At 47.7% G+C, this 27,023-nt stretch overlaps 1 protein-coding gene across 1 annotated transcript; it reads right to left on the reverse strand.

Moving 5' to 3' along the window:
• LOC125758467 (uncharacterized) lies at positions 1-27,023 on the reverse strand. The gene is made up of 3 exons (XM_049415767.1): positions 26,885-27,023; positions 10,396-10,668; positions 1-213 (listed from the first exon to the last, which is right to left on the reverse strand). Exons 1-3 carry the CDS (start codon positions 26,970-26,972, stop codon positions 191-193), a joined length of 384 nt encoding a protein of 127 aa, XP_049271724.1. The 5' UTR covers positions 26,973-27,023; the 3' UTR covers positions 1-190.

Genomic DNA, 27,023 nt, shown 5'->3' on the forward strand with positions numbered 1-27,023 from the left:
GAAACCTAAAAACTGGGACATTTATTTCACACAACACAGAAGGTCAACACTTTTGACAAGAATAAAAACAAACAAATGCCTAGGGTAGTTTTTAAAAAAAAAATGTGGCGCGCTCGCCACAGTGTCAAGAGTTCAATCACAGTTTGTCATGAACATAAGGCACGTAGGCAGGAATGGTTGTTGGAAGTTTTCAAAAGTTGCCTCTTCCCATGCCTGAAAAAAAAAAAGAACAAATGAACACAATCGCAAAACCATCTCTAGAGCTTTTCCTTCCATTTCACAGATTTACTGTTATAACGGAATATTGAGGGCTCGTTTCTTTGTTTGACACACACATAATTAAAACCAGGTTTCATTCATGTCACACAACTTCATCAATGACTTGAACAGTGATTGAGTCTAAGAAAATCGAGTCAATAACACTGAAGGCGAGCTCTTCACTGTCATCAGTGGTGCACAGGGAGGAGTACTGGATCCAGAGCACCGTGCCGCTCGATACGTCCCACTGTCCAGTGGATTCAATTAGTTGCCTGAACTGGTGTTGCAGAGAAGTTGCAGAGAAGCCATCATGTAATTAACGAATGCAGTGAGACTGCCCTTGAGAGGAATCTGGATTCATGACAGTCAATTGTGACTGATTCGGCTCACTTTGCTGCAAGGATGGAGTCCAGTGGCCATTGGAAATATCGAAAGACTAATCATATTATGGAAATATGGAAATACTAATCAGCGGAAGAAAACTATGCATTACTGCTTACTGCACTGGCACTCCCGATCAACATTTAAATATAAGATAGTGACTTCAAAGGCTCCTAAAGGAGTGCCAAGTGACTGGGATAAAAACCAATTGATGAAAAATACTTGGGCATGGAACTCCGACAATGGCATGCAACTATGCAGATTAAGTAAAAGCTTCAGTGTTTCTAAAAACCTCATTTTGTTTTGAGTGCTTCTTTATGCCAAACTATGATGCAATTATGAGGCACACAGCACACTTTATTGCTGGATCCAGTTTAATTTTGACCCCCCCGTGCAATTCTTTAATGTTCATCTCAATTTACGTACACAAGCTCTTATACATTGAAACCCTAAGAAAATTCAGTTGCCGCAGCCTGGAGTTCCAAGAACACATTAAAAAGGGGCCCTGCAGCCCTCTTTGAGTATGGCAAGATGTACAAGATGCAAGACAACGTACAAGATGCAAGACAATGCTTCTGTAAATATCAAAGCCAAAGGACTGCACAATGCCTATTGTGCAACGCCGCTGTAAAGATCCATTCAAGCTCTGTCAAAATATCCACCACCAAACTGTACACAGTGGTGCCCCATACGACCACTAGCTGAATGTGTTAAAAATGTCACAAGCAGCATTAGTTTTACGAACAGCCACAAAAGGGTCAGCAATGGTAACAATGTCCGCATTTTTACATTTGTAAGCTATGAAAGTCATTGAGTTTAAAGCCTCGACAAAAGAATGATGAGATTTGATACCAGGACTTTCTTCGCTAATTGAAGGGAAAGCACATACCACTGCCTGAATGTGAGCTGTAAGAGAAAAAAAACAGAGGGCTCTACGTGTGTAAAGAACAGTTGACAAACTACTTGAGAATGCAGGTAGCAAACACAAGCACGTTGTATGCTCCTCATGGCTGGAGCAACTATTCATAAAATGAGCTTCAAGGGATGTATGAAATAAAATTACAAATGTACACTATTTCTCACGTCTAACCACCTCGCAAGTTGTAAGAGAATAAAAACTGAAGATGACTTGCCAGCCAGTGAACAAAAATAAAAATGTCTTCCATCCACTGAATCCCAAGAAATCCACTGAATCAACTGAAGGGCCGCCAGATCAAAGCTGTCCTGATATATTTGGGCAGTGTGCAGGTAGCCAGAAAACGTTCAGCATGAGAAAAAAACGAACGTTTGTCGGAACTGCGTTGCACAGTGGGTGGATCAACCGAGAAACAACAACCATGTGGTTTCTCACTCTGGAAGCACGCTAGCAAAGAGAAGCGAGAAATCAAAATAGGCCCACCCAATAATGCAGATTGCTGGGCAAGTCTGCTGTACATAATTAAAACGAGGGTGAGAACGAGGATGGGTGCAGCATTCACACCTGCTAGCGTGACCCATGCGCGTAGCTACGCCAATGTCTCTTGAATGCTTCACACTACTGGTGCCGTTCACGCCAAATGCGTCAGGTTATACAGATGAGAATTGCTGGAAAGGTTAAAGACCAACTCCGGCGATTTTTCGAGGTCGATGGATCTCAGTGAAATTCGCTGGGTACGTTCTTTTGTACGTTTCCGTCATTTACGACAAATTACAGGCTTGAGACATGCGCAGATTGTTTGCAAATGAATTTTAAAGATTGTCTGCAAACGCCCTCCTGGCTTCCCACAGTTATTGGCAACATTGCGTCTGTGACGTCAGTATTGGCAAGGCGGCGGAAGTGACGCAGCCGAGGGCACCGCTAACTTCGGCGCTTAGGCCGCTACAGCGAGCGTCTGCTGTGCACAAGGCGACAGACAGCGTTGGTTTGGCCGTCGCTTCGCTGGTCGTCCCGGCTGTCACAGTTTTCATACTCCGCGCCGGCGTGACCGGAATGCCTTGCACGACTTCCGGTTCGTTCGTAACAACGTCTACGTCATATGTAGACAGTACACTCGGTTGGGTTTCGGTTTCGGTGTTGTGCTTTTTTGCTTATTTAAAATTATTCTCCAATTTGCCGAGTATTTCTGCTATCGGGCCCGTCTCAGGAACATAAAAGCACTATTACTTTGACATGGCCAAAAAATCGCCGGAGTTGGCCTTTAAGTAGCCTAGAAACACAGGCTGCCAGTGTGAATAAGCCACTATCAAGGAGTGGGAGGGTGCATACAGGGCATCATACACACAAGGTAATATTATACAAGGTTATGATCTGATTTACTGTAATATTCATATATTCGAATGAATATTGCAGCGTCTGAATACGCTTTGACACACATTCAATGTTTCCGAAATTTCAAAGTATTTAAAACAAACAAATACAGTCGAACACTGATATATCGAACCCATATACAGTAAATGCTCGTTAATTCGGATTTCTAGGGACCGGAAAAAATGTCTGAATTAACCGAATGTCCGAATTATCGAATGGTCAAAAACAATAAATGCAAGAGTTTTTTCAACAAACGTCTATTTTACAAGGTAATCGCGGATGCGCCTCTGTTTTCGAGCAGAAATTCGCGCGGACACAATTTTTCTGAGCCCTTCAAGGTGCTCAGCAGCTAGCATGCTGTCTGCAGTGCCAAAACAAAATTCTTTAAGGATGACGAGGGCCTCCGCGGCTTCCTTCACAGTACGAGGGGGCCTGTGTGGCTCATAGTGCGGCTGCTCCTCCTCAGGCTTTTCGTTCTCAGATTCGTCGCCATGCACCACTTCCTTGACAATTTGCTCATCAGTCAGAGAGCCGGCAGTGGCAACGCCATCGATTCCGATATAATCGTCGAGTGTCACTGCATCAGGCACTTCCGAAATCCTGCTCGTCATCGGCACTGTCGTTCGGCAACACTTCGGCCACTGCGGCATCGCTGGAGTCGGGTACAACAAAGCCACTGTGCCTGAAACAGTTGGCAATGGCGTGTGCAGGCGTGCTCTGCCACACATACGCGAAGAATGCTAACTGCGCTCAGGAGACTCGCGTCGTATTGTTTGCCGACGTCATGGCACAGGAGCTACTTCTTGCCAGGAGAGCCCATTTTTCAGGGCACGCAAAATTTCTACTTTGGTGGTGAAGTCCTTGGCCTCGTACTTGGGCCGCTTCGCCGGCGTTGCCATCGACGGAGAGTGCGGCCGCACGAGAAGTCGGCACAAAAGCACCAGCAACGATCAAGCTAAAGGAGCCGTACTGAATTGTTCCTCAATAAAAACGGCGTTCAACGATGCAGCACACCAACGGGAACAAAGCAACAAAAATGACACCGCGCCAAACCAACACGCTATCATGCGCGAAGAAAAGGCCTTCAATCAGTCTCAAGTCAAGCCAAGTTGATAATTGATGGCCATGGCGATGCTGCGTTTGAGCTTCACTTTTGTTCCGAATGGTTCTTTTTTCGTTTTCGAGCCTCGCCAGCAGCCCGAAAGTCGCCGAATTATCCGATTTACGGTCAAATCTGTCTGAAATAACGAGCGCCCAGTCTCATAGAGTGATGCATATATTTACAGAGACCAGATGATGTGTCCGAATTATTTTCCTAATTAACGAGAGTCAAATTAACGAGCTTTTACTGTATATCGACTTTTTGGATATATCGAACTCTTAAATTATCCCCTTGAAAATCCTTTGTAAAAGTATAGAAATTCACATGTCTATATCGAACAGTATTTTTACCCGCAATCGGATATATCGAACGCCGCGCGAGCTTCGGCACTCGCTGAGCCCCGCGACCTTCGTGGCACCGCGCCTCAGCCGACACCCGAAACGCTCGAAAAACGACGGCTCGGACTGTACTCCTGCTGGGCGCGTTCTCCAACTTGTGCGACGGCTTTCTTTTTCTTTTTTTTTTCTCTCTTTCTCCTAAGCTCTCCGCGTTACCGTCAGCTCGGAGAGCAGGAACGAAGGAGCCGGCGGCCTCCTCTTTTCACCTTTTCTTTTTTTTTTTGTTGCTATTTTGCGAGTTTTGATCAGCCAACCACAGCCCGCCCCTTTCGTAATTGCTCAGCCAACCACAGCTCACGCCTTTCGTACATCGCTGCTGCCCTCGCAGGTAGCCCGGGCGCCCGAGCAGCCATCGCCGTCATCGCGACTGATCGCGAGCGCTTTGTTGGCGGAGTTCACTTTCGTGAGTTGTCGCATGCCACCGTATTCCTCTTGCATACCATTGACTGGGATAACGTAGCCAAGGAAAAAACGTGTCGTCGCGACGGCTTCTGAAATCACTATTCATTCAGTCAACGCCAGCTACAATGAACAGGACACCAGGAACTATGCCTGCCGTGTACGCATGCTCGTTGCGTCACGTTCTGCCTACATAATTGACAACGATTTCAAGTCCTGCTCAGTGAACAAGGAACCCGTATGCGGTTCCGAAACGTCAGATCATTCCATCCGACTTGGTCAGTGACCGTGAATCATCTCATTCCTCTTTTGCATGCGTGCTCCCCTGCGAGCTCAAAAACATCGAGCTAAAGTTTCTGCTGGCCAACACGACAGCGAAGCTGTAACTGCTCGACCAGGGCATCATCAAGTCCTTCAAGGTGGGCTGAAGGTTGACCTGCTTGGTGCCATTCAAATAGTGACGGGCGCCTGGCAAGACGTGAAGACGGACACAGTGGCCAACTGCTTCCGGAAGGCAGGCTTCATGACAGCGGTACTTGTGGAAACCAGTGAAGACTGCGATGACAAGCGCATAGACGACGCATTTCAAGAGTTGTCGTCCCTCTTCCCGGCTACCGTTCCACCCAAAATGTCTGCGGACGATTTCGAGGAAGCGGACTGCAATATTCAGGCTGTTGCGAGCCTCACTGACGAGGACATTGTAGCTGCGCTCACAGGGACCCAGGATGCCCAGGCCAACAGCTCAAGTGGCGACGAAGATTGTCTGGACGAGGCAGCGGCTACACGCGCGTACTCCACCACTGGGCTGGCGGCAGCGGTCGGCTCGATTCGCCGTTTTTGTGGCGACAGTGAACCGGGCTACTGCACCTGGACAGCCTCGGAGGCCAGCGTCTTCAACTTCGCGACTGATCGCGCGCGCTTTGTTGGCGGAGTTCACTTTCGTGAGTTGTCGCATGCCACCGTATTCCTCTTGCATACCATTGACTGGGATAACGTCGCCAAGGAAAAAACGTGGCTTCTGGAATCACTAATCATTCAGTCAACGCCAGCTACAATGAACAGGACACCAGGAACTATGCCTGCCGTGTACGCATGCTCGTTGCGTCACGTTCTGCCTACATAATTGACAACGACTTCAAGTCCTGCTCAGTGAACAAGGAACCCGCATGCGGTTTCGAAATGTCAGATCATCCCATCCGACTTGGTCAGTGACCGTGAATCATCTCATTCCTCTTTTGCATGCGTGCTCCCCTGCGAGCTCAAAAACATCGAGCTAAAGTTTCTGCTGGCCAACACGACAGCGAAGCTGTAACTGCTCGACCAGGGCATCATCAAGTCCTTCAAGGTGGGCTGAAGGTTGACCTGCTTGGTGCCATTCAAATAGTGACGGGTGAAGAAGCAGACCAAGGTAAGAGATTTTTTATCGCACAAATAAAACATTCTGTTGCATCATGTGTGTGGAATTAGTAGTCATTCTTGAATGCGCCGATTGTAGGTGATCGTCCACCACTGGTAAGGTCTCGGGGCCTGTATCCTTTTATATCGAATTTTTCATATACAGCATAGACTGCTTATAACGTAAGTCGCCGGAGTCTCGAATATCCGCACTATAAGCGGTACCGCACTATAACCAAAACAACATTTTTGAAAGGTTGCACGCGTGCAAAACATGACCAACGGCTGGGCGCGCGATTCCGACTATCGAGGCATGTGACTGGGACGTAAGTTTGCATCTGCTTACATTTGGAAATGTTGAACGTTAGCGTCCGCGGACCTGCGGTGCCGACATAACGAACGCGGAAAAAATGCGCCGTCACGGGAAGTCACCGCGGTAGCACACTGCGTGTGCGCCATGTCTAAAACGGTGGCGACGACAAACCACCACTCTAGTGTTTCACATGCACGCCCGCGTTTTCGTTAAAGATGTAAGTCACCCCTTCTAAATGCAACAACTGCAAAATGTTTCATTGACTCTGCACCAAACCGCAACTTCTGTAGTCCGCGGCCGCCGACATGGCAGCTAGCGCTCGTTAGGCCTAGCGTGCGCGTTGCAACTTGGCATGCCGCCGCAAGAAGCTTGCCCTAGGCATCACGGAGATCAGGCGTAGAAGAGATCGCACTCGCGAGCTAAACCGAGGGCATCACGCGTGAAATGCAGTTTCGGTTCGCGGTCGGGAGAACAGTCGCGGCAACTATCCTGAAAAAGTCTCTCAAGCTTGCAAGTCCGCCTGTTGGTGGCAAAGGCGAAAGCTCAATCACGTCTCAAAGCATTGTTACTTGCGGGGGAATCGAGGTTGCACGCGCGATATCTACGCTCTACGACGAAGCAACTATTTTCCCAATGGAGACAAATAGCGGTAACGTGCTCTTGATGCGGAAGCGGGTGCCCGTACGTAGCGCGCATGTCATGCGGCCGGGGCAAAGCGTGCATGTCAAGGGGGCAAAGGCTTCTCCGTCGGCCACGCAACCGCTCCCCCTCCTCACACCACGCACCCGCGCCGGGCTGCTGTCCCCCACCGCCCCCATCCCCTTTTTGTTTCTCCTCCCGCTCATTGTTCGTTCCGCGTTCCCTCCTCCTTTGTAACGCCGTCGCCGCTCTCTCCCCCGCCGGCGCATCTCCGCTGAGAAGCACGCTCGCTCCCTCGCATCTCTGAGAACGTTCCAGCAGCCGCATTATAACCGGTTTTTCATCTTGCGGGACTGCACAATAAGCGGTATGCGTATATATGGAGTTCCATGGGAGGGTAAACGGGAGTCAGAAAAAACCGCATTATAGCTGGTACTGCACTGTAAGCGGTTACGTTATAAGTGGTCTGAGCTGTATCGAACTAATTCGCAATCCCCTTCGAGTTTGACATATACGTGTTCGACTGTAGGCATACTGTTATCACATGTATACCCACCCGAAAAGATGGTTTCACTGCAACACGGCCTTGATATGTTGCGAAACCACCAAGTCCAGGGATATCCACAATGCAGTGAAACCACATTTCTGGTTAAGTCAACATTACTACCTGACAACCCCCCCCGCCCCCCATTTAACTTAACCCTTTAATGCCTGAATTATGAAAGCGCCGAAGAAAAAAACTTGTTTTTCATTTTTCAGTTAAATAGCACCCTCAACTTAAATCAGCAGTTGTATTATCCAAAATGCAACGTTAATGCATACTTTTAGGTATGTCGCGAATTCGCGACAACAGGCACTTAAGCCAATAGTAGCTCAATATGTTCAATGCAGCGCAAGTGTGGCATCGCCGCATCAATGAAGTGGATCTCTTCAGGGCGACGTAACTTGGCGTCGTCATTTTTGGTAAATGCAAGTTTGACATTACAGTCGACTCCCGATAATTCGAAGTCGCTTAATTGGAATTTTCGGTTAATTAGAAGTCAAGAAGTGGTCCCGTCAGTTTTGCATGTAGCCCTATAGAAAAAAATGCTCGATAATTCGAACTTGAAAGCCCATAATATCGGTTAATTAGAAGTTATTTTCCAATTTAGAGCCTCGAGGCAACAGTTATTTGCAATAAAATGCGCAATTTTTCAAGCGCCAGAACAGCTACTGCACTGTTGTCACCATCGTAGCTGTCTGCAGCGCACTGTTGTCGCCATCGCCGCTGTGCGCAGCGCTACAGTGCATGAAGCGGCAAGATTGTTCAGTCAGCGCCGGCGTCACCGGCGTGTCGACCCGTCCCAGTCTCTCTCTCTCCTTGTCTTTCGTTGACTGTGTCAGCTGCGCATCGCAGGTATTTCACCGTGTTCGGCTGGTCGCGACGTTGGATAATGGCAACACGCGGCTCGTACCGAACGCTTGATCTGGCGACGAAAGTCGAAGTTTTGAAAGAAGTGGAGAAGGGAGGCGCCGCCAAGCAAGACATTGCACGGAAGTACGGCATTAAGCCTAATACGCTTTCTAATTTCATTAAAAATAAGCGTTCGATAATGGATGCTTTTGCAAATGACAAGTTTAAGATGTCACGGAAGCGAATGCGCACCGGCGCCCACCCGGAGTTGGAGAAGGCGCTGCTGATTTGGATAACAGAGGCACGCAACAACAAACTTCCTCTCAGTGGCGAGGTCGTTGCAGCGAAGGCCTTATCGCTTGCATCAATGTTGGAGATCAACGACTTCGCTTCTTCGGATGGATGGCTGACGCGCTTCAAACAGCGTCATGACCTGGTTTTCAAGAGCGTGTGTGGAGAGAAGGCGTCAGTCAACCAGGAAACATGTGCGGCATGGAAAAAAGAGAAGCTTCGTGAGTACCTCAATGAGTATATTGGTACAGTAGAACCCCGCTGATACGTTTTTGAAGGGACCGTAGGAAATAAACGTAAGAGCCGAAAAACAGGAAAAACGGCAAAATATTTAGTGGTACAGAATTTTATTTCAATTCTTACGAGCAGCACGAAAATTGGCGCGCTCAGCCGCGATCTAGACGATGGATAGAAACGCGGAGCTTAGGACGGCCTTATCCACAGAAATGTAATCAACGTATGTGATTTTTTTAACACCAACAGCTGTAGGCATGAAAGAACTAAGCACACGCAATCACGACCGGCGCGGCGAGTCCGACCGCGAACCGCACGCACGACCATGCGAGCTCCAACCAGCTCGAACTCCTCCCGTTCTCCGACAAATAACGATGATGATGAGTCTACGCCAACGCGATGGCAGAAGTGAATGCCAATCTCGAAGGCCTTGCTTTCGCAAGCAAGTACGTCATACACGCCATGTTTGTACAATGCAAATCTCAGAGGCTATGCTTTTGTCAATAGTAAATGCCAATCTCGAAGGCCTTGCTTTCGCGAGCAGTTACGTCATAGACGCCATCTTTTCAATTTGAATCTCGAAGGCCATGCTTTTGTTTGCATCAATTGAAAGATTCTGTTGCTTGCGCCTCTCATGCGGCTAATATTACGGTCAAACGAGGCCAAGCTGCGTGAAAATGCACCATGGCCGCTCTCTTTGGTAGTCACTCGGTCGGCTCCGGGCGCACTTCGCGACGTATCATACGGGAACGGTCCGACAGTTACGACGTAACAGCGGGGTTCCCAATAGATTGTATCCTATGGGAGCTATGCCGGAACCGGCGGAAAACGACGTAACAGCCGGGAAAACGCAGCAGTGAGGAACGTAACAGCGGGGTTCTACTGTATAATATTTCACCATGACTTAAAAGATGGTCTCAGGATCACAGAAAAAAATTAATTGAAAAATTGAACAATTTGACCAAATTTACCATTCCCATTGCCACGTCCCCCCTTAAATATGTTTACGGGCTTCCATAGGTTTAAGTCTGGCAAATTTTAAGACGTACAGTAATTTAATGCTTATAACTTGTACCCTACTGCTGTTGAAGTTCACTTTCAAATCGCAGACACTAAAGCAGAAGCGTGCTGAAACAAAGAGCACAAGACAGAACCACGACGGAAGCAGCGAGCAAAATAAGAAAAAAGCAAAACCACACGTTCCCCGTCGTGCTCCATCCTCCTGTGAAAGCATTCCCATCATTTCTCTTCGATTCAGTGCGCATTAGGAAGTCTATTGTATTGCTCACGCAAAACCCCACCAACCTTTGCCACCAACAGAGTCGTCCGATGGCTTCCGGATCTTGATGTAGGCTGGCTCGGTGCGGGGCTGTCTCGGCACTCGGAAAGCGGAGTTGCTCCCCGGAACCTGCACAGTGCTTGGTCCGGCCACTGGCAAGCCCCGACCAATGCCTTGCTCCACGGGTGCAAACTCTGGAAACTGTGCTGCTAGTGAACTGGCAACACTGCGACGAGCTGTAGAAGCTGCTGCTGCTGCTCCTCCTGCCTTTGGCTTGGCACCACTTGATACACTGCCCTCTGCACAGATTTCATTCATTCGTTCATTTACTCGTGGTTTTATGATTCTGATTTGAATAAAGTTAAGAGACTGGTTCGCTAATTGGTACGCCACGACTACTGGCGAGAGCACTACCTGAAGTTCTACCTAAAGAACAATGTGACAGACAAAGGCAAGCATTATAATACTATACCGTATTTAGTCGCATCTAGGCTGGCCCCAAGTCTAAACCAACACCTGAAAGTCCGGAGCCAGAAAAAAAATGTTACCGCAAATCTGGGGCAAGCAGAGCAAAAAAGGGAAAAAGAAAAGAAGCAGGTAACAGCATTTACAAAAATTTAGGGTTAATTCGAATTTTACAGGACTAGAAAAAATGTCTGAATTAACCGAATGGCAAATTTTCAAAAGTGCAAAAAAAAAAAACGTCTATTACAGCAATACACTCATTTTCTTGATGTATACGTAAATCCTGTATGCTTGTTTTGCATTAGAGCCGTGAAAGAGCCAGAGTTATCATCCTGCGACTTCTTTCACAATGTGACCATGACTCCGTGTCTTAACCAGGGGTGTGCAAATATTACAAAATTTTAAATAACGAATCGAATAGCATTCTATTTGATTCAGTACTCTACCTGAATAGTGAATATTCAAATTACCGAATATATTTTTGTAATACCAAGCTAAAAAAATCCCGCCATCTACCCGTAAAGGGAACCCTGAGTAGTATGCGAAGCAGCCATGAGTCGACTTAGATTTCTGTAAATGTTTCATTTTCTTCATCACCGTTCATGATCCTTCTATTCGAGGTTCCCCTGATGTTGTTACTCGTCATATATGACTAAGCTCAGGGAAACGTTTTCCCTTGAGTATAACGGCCTTGTGGTCCGTAAAGTATAAGGTTAATGGCTCTTGCTGCAAAGGTTGCAGCTTGGGGTTTGCGAATGCAATGTCAACGCGCCCGTTTAGCTTTGGCTTCACGAGCCCGTCGCTCTAGATCGGCTGGGGCACTGGCTACGTCGACGACGCCACACCGGCTGCTTCGCATCTAAGGGTACCTTGCATGATTTATGGCGTAGTGGGTACCTAGCGTGAATGACGATTTATGTGCACTTATGCGAAAACTTCGTTCTCTTCTTTTTTCCACATATCTAGTGGCACCATTTTCTGAGGCAAACATTCCTTTCTGCACACCATGCGCGAGCTCTGCTCTCGTGCCAGCACTTCGTTCTCTTCTTTCTTCCATACATCTAGTGGCAAGCGGGGCACTGGTCACACCGGTGGGACAGGCCTCGTTCATAAGGTGCTTCGCATCTAAGGGTACCTTGCATGATTTATGGCATGATTTATGCATGATTTATGGAACAAAATGTTGGCACAGATAGGCATAATGTCTGTTTTAATCCTAGAATTACCAAGATGCATGCAGCTCATGGTGTTACGGGACTATCGACGCTAGATTGATCACAGGGTCAAGGGGCTTTTCCTTGAAATTCCAGTGTTGCCAAAGTGAGAGTCCAGACAATGTCCGTCCTGACAATGTCAGTCCCGACAATGTCAGTCTCGACATTGCCAGTCCCGACATTGCCAGTCCCGACATTGCCAGTCCCGACATTGCCAGTCCCGACATTGCCAGTCCCGCAGAATGTGCCAGGGTCTTCCAGCTGAGAACAACTTGTCGTTGCGGTTGCAGCTGCAGGAGCCGAACCCTCTTCTGCCATTGTGGAAAATACTAAGCGTCTGCCGCTGTGGAGCTCTGTATACCGTGTTGGTACCCAACACCTCCACAAAATGTCACGGGATGAGAATATCCAGAAGGAAGAAAAATATATTCACAAAATGTACACAGTCCTTCAGCCAAAATGGCGCAGCAGCAACTACAACAACGCGAGCACTATCTAAATAGTCTTCTTTATAGCCTCGATGGAGCATTCCCTCTTGTTCATCATGGTTGTAACAATATGGCATCTCCACAGACAGCGGGACCATAGGTCGGCAAACTCACTCATGAGTCCACTCACTCAGACTCTGATCGTGCCACAAGTCTGAGCGAGTCCGAATGAGTCTGGTTGAGAAAAATTTGAGCGAGTCCGAGTAAGTCCAGTACAGGGAAGTTTTGTTGACTCTGAGTCCGAGTGAGCTCTAAGCGCAAAATATATTTTTCTTGAGTGAGTCTGAGTGAGCTCCACACTTCTTTGCTGACCTATGGTTCTAGCTACACAACTTCAGCATTACTATCAGCCCTACGTTGGCTCACGTTTATACTCCCGCCAACATACACATATACTTCAAAGGACTAGCATTCATATGCCAGTTCAAGAATTATTAATCAGGCGTAAGTTACATAGAAGGGGGGTGGGGTAGATATTGGTGTTGAAGAGCATTGACACCATGGTCAAAAAAGCCAGTTACATGCTAACGGTCTCACGAGTAGACTCACTATGACTCACTCAGACACGTATAGAGCCATGAGTCAGTGAGTCCGAGTGCGTAATTTTTTGGAGTTTGAGTCCGGCTGAGAAAAATTTCAGTGAGTCCGAGTCCGAGTTAGTCCAGCTGAGGAAAATTTTGGTGAATTTGAGTCCGAGTGAGCTCTAAGGGCAAAATATATTTCATGAGTGAGTGAGTGAGCTCCACATTTATTGCCCACCTATGAGCGGGACATAGCCACTTTTTTTTTACAGGCGTTGTCTTGGGAGTGGCAGGGAGTGATACAAAGAGGCAAAACGGGTATACGTAAGATTGGCAGTGAAAGTGTCAAGCTTCAAACGAACTCCAGCCGACAGCTCTTAACTAGGGGCGTGCGAATATTCGAAATTTCAAATATTTTTCGAATAGTGCTTGCTATTCGATTCGCACTGGAATTTTACTATTCGAACTTCCCCCAAAAAATACAGTCAACATCCGATTGAAAGTGACCCCTTCAGATTTTCAATATGCTTCACCTCATTACACTCTCGTATTGCGGCAAAGCTGCCTTTCAAGCTCCGTTACGGTCGAACTTAGCCAACCCTAGATTTTCAATATGCTACACCTCATCACACCCCGGTATTGCGGCAAAGCTTCCCTTCAAGCTCCGTTATGGTTGAACTTTGCCAAGACACAGTCAACGTCCGATTGAAAGCGGTCCCTAGATTTTCAGTATTCTTTACCTCATCACACCCCGGTATTGCGGCAAAGCTGCCTTTCAAGCTCTGCTACGGTCGCAATGAACTAACTCAAGAAAACGCTGGTTCCAACATGGAGATGAAAGATGTGGCAGAGGCGGGGGCTCAATTAATGCTGTTTTGGACCTGAAATTTGGGCAGGAAGTCCGAAAAATCGCAAGCCGAAGCTTTTAAGCATCCAAAATTTCAGATGTTCTTATATACTGACGTCTCCGAGGCACATTTGGAACTCCGGACTTGAAGAGAGCATGCCCTTGTCTGCCACAACAGTTGGGCTTCCACAGAAGTTGAAAGAGGAGGAGAGGCTAGGGAAATAGCATCTTTGCCTATCACGTGTCAACTGTTGTCGGCAACACTTTGGTTGCACCAAATCATGTACATTATTACAATTCAGCCTCTACATTGCCTCATTCTTGATAAGTCAACTATGAAATGCCGGTGCTTCTTCAAGCTTGCAAAAACAAACACTTTCATGTTGCTATCTCATAAGAATATGCTTAGGAACCCTCTCTAACTTTTTCTTCTGCAATTTCGCTTCGAAGTATTCGAAAAATATTCTAGAAATATTTGAAAAATATTCGATTCGATTCGCACTCACACTTCAATATTCGAATTCGCTTCACACCCAAAATTTTGCTATTCGCACAGCTCTACTCTTAACAGGCACACCCTGGTTGTATATCACTACAATCGATCCCGGATATATCGAACTTGGATACGAGGTCTGTTAGAAAAGTATCAGACCTTTGGTGGAAGAAATAAAACTGGCATAATTGGAGCGCTGGAAACCTAATCCCCCTCAAAGTAGTCCCCTTGGGACTCCACACACTTCTCCCAGCGGTGCTGCCATTGTTGGAAGCATTCTGAGAAGGCCTCTTTCGAAATGGAGTTTAGCTCAGCTGTCATTGCAGCCATAATTTCCTCCCTTGTCTGAAATCGCTCTCCTTTCAATGTCCTCTTGAGTTTGGGAAACAGCCAGAAGTCGCAGGGGGCCATATCAGGAGAGTAAGGAGCCTGTTGAACTACAGGAGTCTGACTTTTCGCCAAAAAAGTCTGAACCAAGTGTGAGGAATGTGCAGGAGCATTGTCGTGATGGATGCGCCAGTTTCCTGTTGACCACAACTCAGGTCTCTTGCGCCGCACAGCATCACGTAGGCGACGGAGGACATCCCTGTAGTACTCTTTGGCGATTGTTTGACCCTGTGGTGCGTACTCGTGGTGTACCACACCGCGGGAGTCAAAGAAAGCACTCAGCATCAATTTGACGTTGCTGCGCACTTGGCGGGCCTTCTTTGGTCTTGGTGACGTGGAATGCTTCCACTGTGACGACTGGCATTTGGTTTCCGGGTCGTACCCGTACACCCAAGACTCGTCAACAGTGATAATGGTGTTCATGAAGTTAGGGCCACTGCTTGTGAAATCCAGCATGTCCTGTGAGACTTTTCAACACGAAGTTGCTTTTGCTCCACCGTGAGCAGTTTCGGCACGAATTTCGCCGCAACTCTCTTCATGGCCAAATCTTCGGTCATAATGGAATGTGCAGAGAAAGTGCTGATGCCCACCTCTTCCGCAATTTCCCGGATAGTCACACGACGGTCCCGCATCACCACAGCGTTCACTTCGGCAATGACCTGGTCATTTTGGCATGTTGATGGCCGACCGGAGCGTGGCTCGCTCTCCACCGATGTGCGGCCATCTTTAAACCGGGTGTACCACTCCTTAATCTGTGTGCGGCTCATAGCGTCGTCACCGAAAGACGTCTTGATCTTCCCAATGGTTTCCACTTGGCTGTCGCCCAGTTTCTGGCAAAATTTGATGCAGTAGCGCTGCTCCAGTCGCTCCGTCATTTTCCTTGCAATGAAAAACCGACGAGAGCACTGCGCACGACCTCACTCAAACGCTGTGTCCCAGCGACTGATGCTATTGGCAGGCGGGAAAAAATTCACGCATGCGCACGAAGGTTCAAGGTCAGCTGATGCAAGCGCGCTTGTTTCAAATCCATCAGGTGCTCGCAATAAAAAAAGGTCGGATACTTTTCTAACAGACCTCATATATCGAATTATTGGCTATATCGAACAGTTGAGAAATCCCCTTGAATTTCCCATGCAAAAGTATGGGGCTGGTGCGCACGTATATCGAACTCCCGCACAGCAAAACATCCGCTATATCGAACACTACGCCGCGCCGAAGCACAGAAACTGCATTTTCCCCAACAAATATTGATCATTTTTCAGCCGCGTTCTAACAAGTTCCGATCCCTCGTCGCGTGCAGGTGACGAAAAGGCGGTGTTATTCCATTGCGTTTATCCAGCTAAGTTCGTTGCGCAACGCTTGTCAGTGCACCGGTATATTTGATGCGTGATCCACAGGTTTTAACGCATGGGCATAGTGTTTTTCAAAGAGGCTGATTGCCAAGGGCACCAAAATGAGAATGCGAAGTGACTCGGCAGCCTCGTTGTAATGTTTGCATTCCCTTCCTTGTTTGTTTGCGCACGATGGCATGCGGGCCCGAAAAGCATGGCCTTCGAGATGTAAAACCTCGTGACATATGTTTGGTGTTCTCGGTTTTAAAACGCGCATCTCAGAGGCTACGCTTTTTTTTCCGTATTTTTCGCCAAAGCAGTGGCTGCCTTCCGCAAAGCCACGAGTGCCATCACTATCACCAACATGTCAACGGTGGAGGAATTTTTCTTTGTGCAGCGTTCTCTTGTGGCATATGGACTAGTGTACTTCTTGCTTCGTTTTTGATAAGTCGTCATTAGAGAGTCGAACTAAACATCATCCCGCTCGTAGCGATAAAAATGACAATCGGTACTTGGGCGAGTAAAGCACCGTCGTGCACCGTTTCCTTGTGGCCTTTGGTGCCAGGTGACGACTTTTGGGTGCGTCATGACCGCTGACTACAGCATATGGTGCGTCAGGGAATTTTGCAATGTTTCCGGGCGCCATATCGGACGGGAGAACAGCGAGCGACTTCATCAGTGCAGATAACGACGTAGCTGTCTGTGACTGCATCGCTGCCGATATTGTAGCTGACGTTGTCGGTGCTGCGGGAATGGACCCGTGCGGTACAGAGCTAGCATCGACGTTCAGCGTGGATCACCGCTCTTATGGCCGAAGGTGCTGAATTTGCTTATTTGGAAAGCTTTAATGACATTGACGATGACTTGATGAATTCACGGCGCGCAAGAAGCAAGACAAGTTCGCGGACTATTTTCATGCGAAATAAAGTGCGGCAACTTCCAAAAAAAGAAGTTGCCGCCTTGTTCTTTAGTATATGTGAGCGAATCGTCATGTTCACGCTTTTTACGATTTCCGAAAACTGTATCGAGGCCTGCAGTGCTTTAATTTAAGGGGGGACATGGCTTTCGGTACCAACTTTCTTATTTCTTCATGGATTTTGATGAAAATTGGCACACTTATTTAAAATCTCTTTTTAATGCTACTGTAGAAATTTCATGAATATATCTTTACAACTTTTTGATTTACAATATATTTCACCTTCTGCTCTTGTTCCGAGTCTGACTCGCTTAAAAAATGCGATAGGAAACTCGTTCAAAGTGCTATGCATTCTAAGATGTCCGATTGCGGGCATGACATTCTTAGATTTTTTTATTTGCAACAAAATTTTTTTTAGTTTTCATTTTTCATGAGGTGACTGTGCAACAGGCATCGAGGCTTTGTGCAACTCGTCAAATAGCTAATTATCAAAAGGCCATACTGGAAAAGCAAGAATGTCACGCCCTGAACTGTGCTTCAAGGAATATAGAACAAAAAACGGAACTGAAATAGACCCAGCGGTCAGTGAGAAATCAGCGGAACAAGCGAAGCAGGAAGCAAGAAAAGTCGTTTTGAGAAAACGGCATTTAAAGTTGTACCAACGATATTACTTCATCAAAAGGCGCTGGGGTCGTAATCTTTTGAGTCCTTCGTAATGTGCACTTTCTTGAGTGCCCTGTCTTTGGTTTGAGGTGCCTTGCTTCTCTAAAACACAAGAAGATTGTGATCTTTAAGGTGTTTTATAAGGTTGGACCTCCTGCACATGTGGCCTTTCATCAGTTGTGCCTTTGTTTTCTTTCTTTTTTCTTAAAATCCTTTTCTGATATACAAAAAACATGTAGCATGAATTTTAAACGAAGTTATGAAGTGGTGTAATAGACATGACAAAAAACAAGATATTGTAATGCAAGTAGGTCATGTACTATGATGATTTGCCAGCTTTCTTGTATTCGTGCTCTCATTAACATAATTAACAGTCTTGATTGCAATTGATCATTGAATCATTTTTATAGGATACTAAGAGCGGCTCTCATCATGGCAACCTATCCCTTCCTCCTAAATAACAGGCAGTTCATGGCCAAGACATTGGTGGAATAGGAATTCCTTAGCAGTTTATTCAAGACACGAACTGGGCAGATATGAATTCATCTCCCTGTTTCACTCGTCAAGCTAATTTGTAAACCTCGCCTGCGATGCGCTTCATCATTCACCCGGTCGCGGACACGGTTTTCTGCGAGGCTTTTATTTTTTCAGACGATTCATGAGCGCTTACGGCGATACCAAGCACGGCCCCAAGCGCGCTTAAGGGGGGACGCGGCTTTCGTATCGCGCAAAATGGCAAAAAGATCGATTTTTTGAAAATCACATTTTCAGTTTCTGTAGCCCTTTTTCTATCCGATTCTAAAATATCTTCACTGAAAACCACCTAGAAGTGCTTTAAAAAATTTGTTGCACGTGCTGAGGTGGCGAAAATTATTGTGGAGATCGCAAAAAAATGGTGGTTTTCAAAAAAGTCTTGCTCCGCAACGGTACAACCGGGCGCCGCCATTTTGAGCTCGCCGTAAAGAGCATTTCTTCGTTTTCAAATTCCCCGCCTCAGCTGGCTCCTCCCTTTGAAAACAAGCGCACAAAAAGCCACGGCCGGTCTAGAGGCGCGCGCTCGCTCCTTCCCTTACGGCCTGTGCAGCTGCCGGGAGTTCAATGGAACTTTTTCTATACAGTCACGACAGCGCGCTCCGCGTGAGGGCGTCGCGAGCCAACCGCCCAAAGCGCGTTTCGCCGCATGCGCTTCGTGTTGTAAACCAGCTGTGCCCAGCCAATTTCTCGTGCTAATTACTTCTTTCGGCTGTAGCAAGCGGTGAAGGAAGTACAGGTGCGTGTGGGGACAGTCTGCCTTTCTCGGCACTCAGCAATAGAAGACGCACACGTAGCGCTACTAGCAACAATATTTTTTAAGACCCGACCACCTTATATTCGATGGAGGCGAAAATGCCTGGGGCCCGTGTGCTTAGATTGCTGTGGCTGGAAAATGAATTTTCAGGCTACATTAAGCGCATCCAGGATTCTTCTGTCGCTGCTGGCGTTAGAAACTTTACAGACGAGACGTACACTGCCCTGCTTTTCCCCACAAAGTCCACGGTGGAGACAGTCCGATTTCTTCTGAGAAAAGGAGTAAACTATGTGCTCACGAAGAAATTTAACAGTGATCCTATAGAGGCATTGTTTGGAAAATTGAGGGCAATGTGCGGGGGCAATGACGCGCTAGACGCAAGAGCCGTCACAGCTGCTTTGACCCACATTGTCAAGGAAAAGGCGCTACCTTCAAAAGACATGGGCATTCGCGATGAAAACATTGAAGAAGATGATGTTATTGAGGAACTTGAAGCTCTGCGAGAACCTCCTCGCAAACCACCGAACTCTGTTGCCTATTCGGCCTTCAGGCTTGGTGTATGTAGATGGTTACATTGCCAAACTCATCACTGATGTCAGTTGCGAAACATGCGCCATGCTAGTGACGACAAAAAAAACGAGCAGTCCTTTGTACGATCTTCTCCGTCAGCAAGAAGCCTATGATCTACACTACCCAAAGCCGGAGTTACTATCAATGCTGGACACAATTGTGACGTTCTTCGAGAAAGCAGTCAAACATATTCCTCGAACGAAAATCCTCGAGACTCTGCAATTGACTGTTGAGCCATACCTTGAAGATTCGCCACTTCTGGACTGTCCGGAAGGTGTGGACAAGAGTCACGCGAGAGTGCTGGCTCATATTATTTCTGAAAAGTTTCTCCGGATTCTTCTTATTAAACTACACAAAAAAGTTAACAGATCAGAATGACAGGCCTTCCGGTTTTATTCACAAGCCCTCGCGGAAGCATATCAGGCTGTGACAGACTTGACTCCTTTAAACTGTGATCGTCACTACAGTGTTTTACCAGCAGTGATTTTTTTTTCAGTTCTCCATGCGCATATTGTTGTAGTGCCAAGGAAAACATTCCGTTTCCCATTGAAAGGATTCTCTGAAAGTTTTTTTATGTTTCCTCTTCGCCTGCAGCGTGGCCGTCCACACTATGCAGTGACTTTCACTTTTTTGAAGTATTTGTTTCAATATTAAAGCACGAATCAAGATGCCTCCAACAAAAAATGTGCAATTTTGTTATTTTCAAGTACAGCGACGGCCGGCACATACATTTGAAATAAACATTTCCCAAACCACGATTAAACCGTTTCCTCAACCAAATGCAATGTTCATCCTCTTACTTATTCTCGAAGTTACAGAAACCTAAAAAAAAAAACGAGGCTGTGTTATAACCGCGTCGATGCTTTGCCGAGCAACAGAAGCGGGCTTATGAGCGGCCTGCGCCACCACTTCTGTAAAGCGGAATTTACCAGAGTCATCACATATACTTGCTACCATGTTTCTATCGCATTGGTACCATGAATACCATATAGAGTAACTTCAGAAAGCGCCATGCTAAGTCGGAAGCCGAGCACTCCCTGCACGCGCTAGCCTCTGCAACGGCCGGGAGTGAGTTAGGATGGATGGATGGATGTTATGAGCATCCCCTTTATAACGGGGCGGTGACAAGTGTGCCACCAGGCTCGAAAAAAAAAAAAAAAAAACCTTTACTCTTCTTTTTTTAGCGTTGGCCTAGTGTCTTTACTTCAATTAAAACTATTTTACTCCAGAAGAAAAAAAAAACCTTAAAGGGGTGGTGCCACCAAATTTGTGGCTTGCGCGTTCTTTGCTGTAAGCGTTTCCTATAGCTCCAGGAAGCATGATGCACGCACCAAGGTTCATGTATTCTCGCTAAATGATTTGATATCGCCTTTTGATGTGGGCAACTTTCGGTTTCGGTTTCTGGGCGCCGAGGTTGGGCAGTGACGTAGAAGTGTAGGAGGCGTGGTCACGTGACCACACAAGGCTGTGGCGCACTTAGCCAGGAAGTTATCGAAACTCGGCGAGTGATGTAGCAACCGATGCTTTGCCGGTACTGTAGTGAACTAGAATATATTCTAGTTCACTACAGCCGGTACGTACGTTGCGGATATCTAAACGTTTGCTGTGTCCGACCCTTCGTGTGGAATGTCCTTGCATACAGAGGAAACCCACAACAGGCTTGTTATAGCCTCGAAATTTGATGGCACCACCCCTTTAAGTTTTCAGCTCCGTTCTGTGCTTTTTACGGCAGAATGTCCTTATTTTTTTCCCATTATTTATTTTTGTCCTTTCTCTCTAGTTTTCTGCCACCAATACTCTAACCGTCTCTTACATATTTCAATCGCGGGTGTGTTCAGCTTTCCATTGTCTCTAAAACCCAAGGCGTCATGTAGGCTCGTGCCCAAACGTACACCTGGGTGGATGTCTTCACATTCAATCAGAACATGCTCCGCCGTTTCCTGATCTTCCCCGCAGCACGTGCATTGTTCTTCTTCTTTACTGAATCTCGCTTTATAACTACCCGTTCTAAGGCAACCCAATCTCGCTTCAAACAGTAAAGCGCTTCCATTGAATTGTCGTAAAATGCCTCCCTCCTTATTTCATTTTTGCCCTTTCGGTAGTTACTCAAAGCCGGTTTTTTCTCCATAGCTGCCATCCAGTAAATCCTCTCCGCCTCTCTGACTTTTCGCTTAACGCTCTTTGTTGACATACTGCTTACACTACCAGCCGTATATTTACTAGTGAGCCTCCTAGTTCTTTTTCTCCACTGTGTGTCCACGCTCTTCCTATACAAGTAACGGAACACCTTCTCTGCCCATCTACTCTCCTTTATATTCCTTAGCCTTTCTTCGAACCTTATTTTGCTCTGAGCCTCCCTCCCCTCAAAACCTGCCCATCCCATATCGCCCTTTACAGCCTCATTTGTCGTCTTCCCGTGAGCACCCAACGCGAGGCGTCCCGCAGTCCTTTGATTTATATCCCTTCCCGATTTCACCTCTGCCCTCATGCACACCACTGAGTTCCCAAAAGTAAGCCCCGGAACCATTACACCTTTCCACAGACCTCGAAGCACCTCGTACCTATTGTATCCCCACAGTGCTCTGTGCTTCATTATTGGAGCATTCCTCTTTCCTTTTGCTGCTGAGGCTTTTTCCTGTACCTCCATGTACCTGTCACCCTCATTTATCCATACTCCGAGGTACTTATATTCGCTCACCCTCGGTATTTCTTGGCCCTGTATTGACACCGCCTGATCACAAGGGTCATTGAATACCATCAATCCACATTTTGTTACACTAAATCCTAGTCCTAGAGCTTCCCCTTCCCTTCCGCATATATCCGCCAGCTGCTGTATATCCTCTCGACTGTCAGCAAATAAGACAATATCGTCAGCATAAAATAATCCTGGAAGCTTCTGCTCAATCATCACGCCGCCCTGTTTGTGTGACAGACTCCGAGCCAACTGTGGAGCAGTTGGCTCGGAGCGCCCCCACGAAATTGCGGCCATAGGTAGCAACAGCCCCCCGTGCGCAGGCCGTAAAGGAAGGAGCGAGCGCGCGCCTCCAAACCGGCCGTGAAAAAGCAAATCTCTGAAGGTCGTTTCGAGGCCTCCGATTGGCCGCGTCCGCCATGTTGCTCCAGCACACCTCGTCATTGGTCCGATGCTCGCTCCGAGAGGACAGCCGTCTGCTGCTTACGCGTCGCAATGTTACCTGATGTTACGACTGTCGAAAATCGCGCTACTTAGTGACGCGTTCACTCGTTATGTGTGCACGGGTCGACGATAATTTAGAATATGATTACCCTGTAGTTTGACAGCTGCAAGCGGAAGCGCAGTCATCAGTGTACGATAGACGATAGCGTGCCGCGCTCGTCGCGAACATCGCAGATGCGCGTCTCGGGTAGAAGTTCAGCTTGTCAGCACTTTGTACTCCGTGACGAATAACTTCGCGGGACTACTCTTTGTACTCACGATCGAACATGACTTGCTTTGAAACATCGGGCACCGCGGCCACGCACACCGCGACCGAGCTTACTGCTCGGAGTCGTGGCTAGGCCTAACTCCGCTCACGGCGCTGGTTTACGAGACGAATCCGAACTTTGCGGGCAAGGACATCGCGCTAGCGGACAATTCGCACTGTGCTTCGTCACAAGCAACAAATCGCATTGTCCGCTGGCTCCTCGAAAGTGCGGATGGGCATTTTACGAATCGGCAGCGGACCTCCCGGCCAAGCTCGTCGCGCATTGACTGCTCGGAACAGCGGCTAGCAATTTCACGCGTCGGCGCCGCAAAATGCGAGACCAGGCACGTTATGCGCGCCGATGTTTCGTCGCCGTGGCTAGGAGCATTGTGCATTGTCACCGAATGCCGCCAGCCAGCATATCGTGCGCCGACTCCCCGGACCCCGCGGCCGATTACATCGGCTTGAAAGAAAGCGCTGGTGACGCAATTTAGGCACGCTTGGATTCGTGCTTGGTATCGTCGCTAGCTCTGATGAATCTTCTAAGATAACGAATGCCTCGCAAATTATCGTTTCCGCGACCGAGTGGATGATGAACGCATCACAGGCGAGGTTTGCAAATGAGCGTGGCGTGTGTGAAGCAGGGAGTTGAATTTATATCAGACCAACTCGCGTTATTGAATAAAGTGCTCAGATATTTGATCCCAGAAATGTTTGCAATAGCTGTGCCAATTTTCATCAAAACCTACGAAGGAATAAGAAAGTTGGTACTGAATGCCACGTCCCCCACCTTAATTTTATTCAGAAGGTCACTGGAAAGAATGACCTCCGGTACGCATTCATTGTTTGTGATGGAGACAGTGATACTTTCCTCACTCTTTCTGAAGAAAGAACGTACATATTTATTCCACTGGCTAAAGAAGACTGTATAAATCATGTCAAAGAGAGGATGGGTACAGCTCTTCAACACGTGTCAAGAAGCAAGAAGGATTGACTAGGAGGATGGGGCAGCCTGATTAAAAGACTGACTAGTTCTTATGGCATGGCTATCCGTGACAACATTGGCCTGACGCAGGACTTGATCAAAAGGCTCACCAGCTATTATGGCCTAGCACTGCGAAGCAACACGGACGTCGAAGACATGAAGAAAGCAGTGATGGCCACCTTTCATAATGTTTCATCGACAGATGCAGAACCTCATCACGAGCTCTGTGCTTCCGGTGCCCGCAGCTGGTGCAGGCACCATGCAGCAGAGGCAGAGGGGAAGCCACAACCTCCACACACGTATAACCTGCCCAACAAAGTTGCTGAAGCGTTGCGGCCAGTGTACCAACGCCTGTCTGACCCTCAACTGCAGGCTCGTTGCAGTGGACACAAAATGCCGCTGAAAGCCTTCACTCGATGATTTGGTCACTAATTTCTGAGCAGCAGCATGCCTCCCTCTTCACTGTGGAAGTAGCAGTCCATGAGGCAGTTGCGAGGTACAATGCAGGCAACTTACAAGCTTACACCAAGATTTGTGCTGCAATGGGTGTGCAACCTGGGGCCCTTACCCTCCACAGGGCTGCTAAAAAGACGCTCAGCGAGCAAGGAATTGCACATGCATAAAGTGAAGGGGCAGAGACGCAAAAGGTTGCCTCTACACAAGGACACCAAGGACTACAGTGCTGGTGCGTTCTAACAAATGCAAACAACTTCGAAAACTTTGATAGGCTTTTTCTCACAAGTGTGTTTTGGACATTGTGCATTGCTCGTGGAAAGAGTAGCACAGGAATGACTGGACCGATTTTGATTCTGTTTCTTTTTCCTGAATCCCTGAACACTGCTTGTGGGTATGACATTCTTCAATTTCTTGTTTATGGCCCAGTTTTTTTTCTAGATGATGATTTGTCCATGACACTGTTTCTGACAATGTGTGTCAGCAGCCATGATGATCTCTAAAAAAAAAAAAAGAGAATTTACTAAACAATTCTGAGAGTGTCATACCTTGTAGTCTTCTTTTGAGAAAAGATCAACACCATTTGCAGCTTCCTGGCATGTTTTGTTACAGCGTTAGGCTTTCCACGAGCAGACCATATAATTGGTCCATGTAGCATGATGTAACTTGAGAACTACTCAAGGTATCATGATGAAACTGCATATTTCCCTATACGAGACACTTATTAGTATGCATGCCAAATTTCATTGCTCTAGGTCAACAAACAAAAAAGTTTTTTTTCAACGCCACCTCCCCCCTTAAATTGCATCACCAGTGCTTTATTTCACCTCTAAGTGCTCGGCCGCATAGTCCGGGAAGTCGGCACGCGATGTGCTGGGTGGCGGCATTCGGTGACGATGCGCAATATGCCTAGGTGCGGCGACGAAAAATAGGCGCGCAACGTGTTTGGCCTCACATTGCGGGACGCCGATGCGCGTGCGCTGCGCCACGAGCTTGGCCGTGGGGTCCGCTGCCGATGCGTAAAATGACCATCCGCTGTACCGAGAAGCCGGCGGGGGAAGCGCTTCGTTCCTTGCGAAGAAGCACACTGCCGCGAGTCCGCTAACGCGTTGCTCTTGCCCGCAAAGTTCGAGGTTCGTCTCGCGTGCCGACGCCGTGAGCGGAGTTAGGCCTAGTGACGACTCCGAGCAGTAGACGCGCCGGCCGCGGTGCCCGATGTTTCAAAGTACGTAATGCGTGGTCGCGAGTACAAACAGTCGTCCTGCGATCATCTTCGTCACGACGTCCGAAGTGCGCATAAGCAGAACCTCCAACCACGGATCCGACGAGTCACCGCTAGAGAGTCGGTCTGAGACGCGCGTTTGCGATGTTCGCTACGAGTGCGGCCAACGCCTCCTCTAGAAACATGCCTGCGGCGTCGCTGGCTATCCCATTGTAGCCATCCTGCCTTGAGTTGTGGTCGCTTGTCGAGAGATGGCGCCACGTTCTCCCCTATTGTTTTCAATGGGGCTGGCGTGGTGTGACGTCGAGGGAGGTAATGTGCGCATGCGCAAATGTGTGTTGCAAGCGGCCACCGCAAGGATCGCCAGCTACTGCCCTCATTAGAAACGGTGAAGGAGGGAAAGGGTAGGGCAGGAGGTTTTTGGCTCACGCGGCAGGCATCTTTCTAGAGGAGGCGGTGCGGCGCGCCATCGTAATCCCACCGAGCTTCCGCTAGTAGCTCCAAACTAAAACGTAGTTCTTGTTCAAAGTTATCGTCGAGCCGTGAATACAGAGCGATTGCGAACACGCAACGAAGTAGCGCGACTTTCGACAGCTGTGAGCTCGAGACGCACGAGCTGCAGACGACGATCTCCCGAAGCGAGCATCGGACCAATGGTGAGGTGCGCTGGGGCAACATGGCGGACGCGGCCAATCGGAGGGCTCGAAACGACCTTCGAACATTTGCTTTTTGTGCGCTTGTTTTCGAAGGGAGGAGCCAGCTGCAGCGGGGAATTTGAAGGCGGAGAAATGCGCTTTCCGATGAGCCCAAGATATCGGTGCCCGGTGGCGCCGTTGCGGAGCTATGATTTTTTGAAAATCAGTGTTTTTTTGCGATTTCCCCAATAATTTTCGCCACCTCGGCAGGCGCAACAATTTTTCTATAGCACTTCTACGCGGTTTTCGGTGAAGATATTTTGGAAGCGGATATAAAAAGGGCTACAGAAACTGAAAATGATTTTCAAAAGATCGACTTTTTTGCCATTTTTCGCGATACGAAAGCCGCGTCCCCCCTTAAGCCTTAAGTACACATATTTTGTATTTCGAATTCTCGATATATCGAACTATTTCATGATCCCCTTCGAATTCGATATATCCAGGATCAACTGTATAGTTTTTCTTTTCCCTTCCTCCGCAGTGTTGAGTGCCAAGCTCTTTTTCCGCAATGATGGACACGGTTCCATTACTCACCTGACGTGATACTGGCCGTATCACTCTCAGTATAGGACTGTGTGCTGCTGCTGTAGCTAAAGTAGCCAGGGGGCTTGCGACCCAGCATGGAGTCTCCCAGGGTCGGGAACTCATCCACCAGGGAATCCACAGATGCAGC

Source organism: Rhipicephalus sanguineus, chromosome 5, assembly GCF_013339695.2.
Source record: "Rhipicephalus sanguineus isolate Rsan-2018 chromosome 5, BIME_Rsan_1.4, whole genome shotgun sequence".
Lineage (NCBI taxonomy): Eukaryota > Metazoa > Arthropoda > Arachnida > Ixodida > Ixodidae > Rhipicephalus > Rhipicephalus sanguineus.

Excerpts from the sequence above, each read along its gene's own strand:
- LOC125758467 (XM_049415767.1), bottom strand. The coding sequence starts at position 26,972 with ATGCTGGGTCGCAAGCCCCCTGGCTACTTTAGCTACAGCAGCAGCACA. Across the intron at positions 10,669-26,884 it reads TACGGCCAGTATCACGTCAG|AGGGCAGTGTATCAAGTGGT; the intron begins GTGAGTAATGGA and ends AAATCTGTGCAG. Across the intron at positions 214-10,395 it reads CGACTCTGTTGGTGGCAAAG|GCATGGGAAGAGGCAACTTT; the intron begins GTTGGTGGGGTT and ends TTTTTTTTTCAG.